Raw genomic sequence first — 3,606 nt, forward strand, 5'->3', positions numbered from 1 at the left:
AATATAACATACATTTTTCTTGAAATATTGAAAAACGTGTATTTTATGATTTTGTTTAAATCTAATGTCAGATATTATTCTTGCCATATAGCCAAAGCACATTTAGAGTAAGGGTCAAATTTACATTCATATAGTATATGTTAAAGCTTGCTCTGAAAGGGAAAGTGCACCCACACACACTTCTGGCTAAATCCTATCAAATAATGTTGTCACTATCACCACCCTTGATAGCCACCAGAGGGCACTCCATCCCAGACTAGTCTGTCATAGACTTCATTCCCCATAATCCTTTGCTCAGACTCATCAGCACTCATTGCTTTCAGCTTGTTAGCCTTGTTAGCGCATCCTTTATAAGCCTGGTCAATTCAGTCACACATTGTTTTGTCTTGCATGTGCATATCTGAGCCTTTGTATCCTGGTCTTCCTTTGTCTTGGTTTTTTGATTCTCTGCTTGTTCTTTTGGATTTCTCTGTTCCTCTCATCTCTTTCTCTGTTCCTCTCATCTCTTTCTCTGTTCCCCTGAACTCTGGTGTTGTTTGGATTGTTTGCTTGTGTATGACCCTTTCCTGTTTTTGGGTTCTGATTGGGTTCTGGATCCTCAACCTTTGTGTTTCCCAGCAGTACCTTAAAGATGTGATTCATATGAACTTTGATATCATAAAAAAAACATCTATCATTAAATTGCATTATTCAACTTGTGAAATAATTATTAATTATTAATTAGTGCTGAGATAATCAGAAATCCCTTTATTGTTCACTTGCTGCTTTGAAATCCTCCCACATGGATGAATGTTTTTGGTTGAAGCTGTTTATTAAAATTGCTTTAATAAATATGCACAGCACAACTCCAAACCCGGAGTGAATATCAGTTATTTAGGGAGCTTTAGTTTTTCTTCTTGAAGACTTGATGGCAGACTTTGTCCTGACAATGGATATCCTAAAAAGAGAGACAGTGTGTTAGTAAGTATGATCACTATTCTCACTCACATACACTGAAACATTGGGTTACACTTTATTTCGATGGTTCACTTTAGACATTCTTCTAACTATAAGTAACTCTGCAACTACATGTCAACTAAATATCATTAGAGTATAAGTAGACAGTTTGCTTAATATCTGCTAACTCTTTATTTTGATGCTTCTTAAACAGACATTATACTACCTATAAGCGACTTTACAAGTACATGCCAACTACTAATCATGTAGTTGCTAAGTACAAAGTGCAAACATTTATTACCCACTTTATAAGTGCCAAATTAGGATTTTCTTAAGTGTTTTTTTGCCCCATAAAGTGCCATGGTATTACCATGTTTATTTGGGTATGTAAAACGATATCCTAAATATGTAAATAGAATAATACATCAATATCTTAATTATTCAGTACCATGGTATTAAAATACCATACAGATTTATGGTAACACTTTATTTTACGGTGACGTAGTTACACGTTACATGTACTTACTAATAAGTGACTAACCGTAACACTATAGTATGTACATGTAGTTAATTATATTTGAGTAACTACATCACCTTAAAATAAAGTGTAAGCCGTATTGATTGATAGGTTTATTGTTGTACTGATGGCCTGAGGTTGTTGTTTACCAGGTGAAGCTGGTCTCCTTCAATCCACTGCCTCCAGCCACGGTTCTCCTTTTCTCCCTTCTGCACACAAACCAGTTTATCACCGTCCCACGTCACCAGCGTCTGAAAACAAACATTTCAACAGAAATGTTACAAATTGAGTGAATACATCGTCAGTGTGTTTTTGTCTTACCCAGATTGACTATGGTAAGCCGATTATAAGCGTTTTTATTTTAGACTGATAGGATGGTTTTCGGGTTTTCGCGAGAAAATTGTGAACATGCGTCACTCGCCCGAGTGAGTCTCGTCATATACGCAAATAGAGAAAAGTTGTGGTGTGGGTGTGGCAGAGGTTAGTCATCACAACGAGCGAGGAAGGTGGCTATGGAGCAGCTAAATCTCCAAGCTCCGGGAATCCCCTGTTTTAAACAAACGCTGAACAGAGGAGAGTCTGCTGGCAAAAAGAGAACGAGACCGAGCTCGTAATAAAACAAGAATCAACATCGGCTTGGCTTTTCAGAGATGGAGAGATCTGAGGGATCTGAAATGTTGTAAAAGCGACGTCGAGATTGTGTTTTTATTACTCAACAGGTGAGTAAGATCATTTACTGAACAGATAAATCTCTAACAGAGTTCATCGTAAAGCATTATCTATTGTGAAGGGTCATATTCATCCGCAGTCACAGAGCCGAAGCACAACCAAATACAATGTTCTTTTGCTAAATGAATAATTACTTACATTACTTTCCTGTTTATCACTGTAAAGCTGCTTTGAAACAATCTTTACTGTATAAAGCACAATATAAATAAAGGTGACTTGACGTGTATAGCAAATTAACACAGTATTATCATCTGAAAAGTATATGTTTCTTATTTCGGAGAAATGTGATCCTGTTTTGGACTTTGTTGTATCTTGGACACCTACTTTAACAATCCTGCTGTCCAGGGCTTTCAGGTGCTCCTCAAACTCCTCTCCGATGTTAAAGTTGACCTCATAGTTTCTGAAGGTGCTGAGAGTTTTGGTCTCAAACTTGTCTCCGTTCTGCACGATGACCTTAGTCTGTTTGAGATGCACTGCGATCTTACGGGTGGCAAAGTCAATGTCTGTAGGGAACAGAATCAGATATTAAAACCTTGACCAGGAGAGATTGTGCGAACAGACATTACAGCACAGGTTTAGCATGACTGTGAAACTAGCGAACGGACGCTTTGAAATCAGTCCCATGATGCAACAGAACGACCTCATTCACACAAAGGTGGCCAATGTGTTCAGGTTCGCTCATCTCTCTCCTTTATCGAATCGACTGATAAGATACTGGCCTGAACTTTGACCCTGGAACAAGCACTATATTTCTTTAATCATTTATCACACTTTTTGTTCATTATAACTCAATCAATATTTAATTCAATTAAAATATTAATTGGTAATGAATTAACAATATTAATTGTCCTTAAGGTAAAGTCTGATCAGGTCTTATATTTTAAGCACAATGAATACATGCATTCAAATCGGTTGCAAAATGAATATTGCTCATGTACGGCTGAATGTTTTGCAACCACAAACGTCTGACTCTGTTACTTTACACGGCATCCTCTTCTTTACACTGAGATTTTGCAACAACTGCACGTTCATTTGAGCAGGATTACAGTGATCTCGATATAAGAGCCTGATCTGCAGCTCTGCTGTGTAAAGGTCCTGTTGATAACTTTATGAATCTGTTCAGTCACACAGTAAAAGAAAATCACTTACCCATAGCCTTCATGACATCTTCAAAGTTGTCATTGCTGACCATCTCCCACGTGCCATTGAAATCAGCCGGCATGGTCAAGCTGGATTTTGAGTGTGTGTGAGAGAAAGAAGAATAGGATGAGGAGAGCCACAGCCTTTTATATCCGTGTGTGTGTGTGTGTGTGTGTGTGTGTGTGTGATGAAATGATCCGTAGGGACAGAGTTCTTGTGATAAGACCCTTTTATCTTCATTAATAGAAGGGCTGGGCTTTAGAAACGGGATGTTCTCGTGTCGG

The 3,606-nt window shown here is 37.9% G+C and overlaps 1 protein-coding gene across 1 annotated transcript; it reads right to left on the minus strand.

Annotated features, from left to right (window-relative positions):
• Positions 1-883: 883 nt before the first annotated feature.
• On the minus strand, positions 884-3,404 carry LOC307130098 (retinol-binding protein 2-like; the record flags this gene model as incomplete). Its single annotated transcript, XM_079822977.1, has 4 exons — positions 884-937; positions 1,603-1,704; positions 2,507-2,685; positions 3,332-3,404. 4 exons carry the CDS (start codon positions 3,402-3,404, stop codon positions 884-886), a joined length of 408 nt encoding a protein of 135 aa, XP_079679103.1.
• Between the last annotated feature and the right edge of the window lie 202 nt (positions 3,405-3,606).

The sequence above is a fragment of the Gobio gobio genome (genome assembly GCF_949357685.1).
Source record: "Gobio gobio genome assembly, chromosome: 8".
Taxonomy (NCBI): Eukaryota; Metazoa; Chordata; class Actinopteri; order Cypriniformes; family Gobionidae; genus Gobio; species Gobio gobio.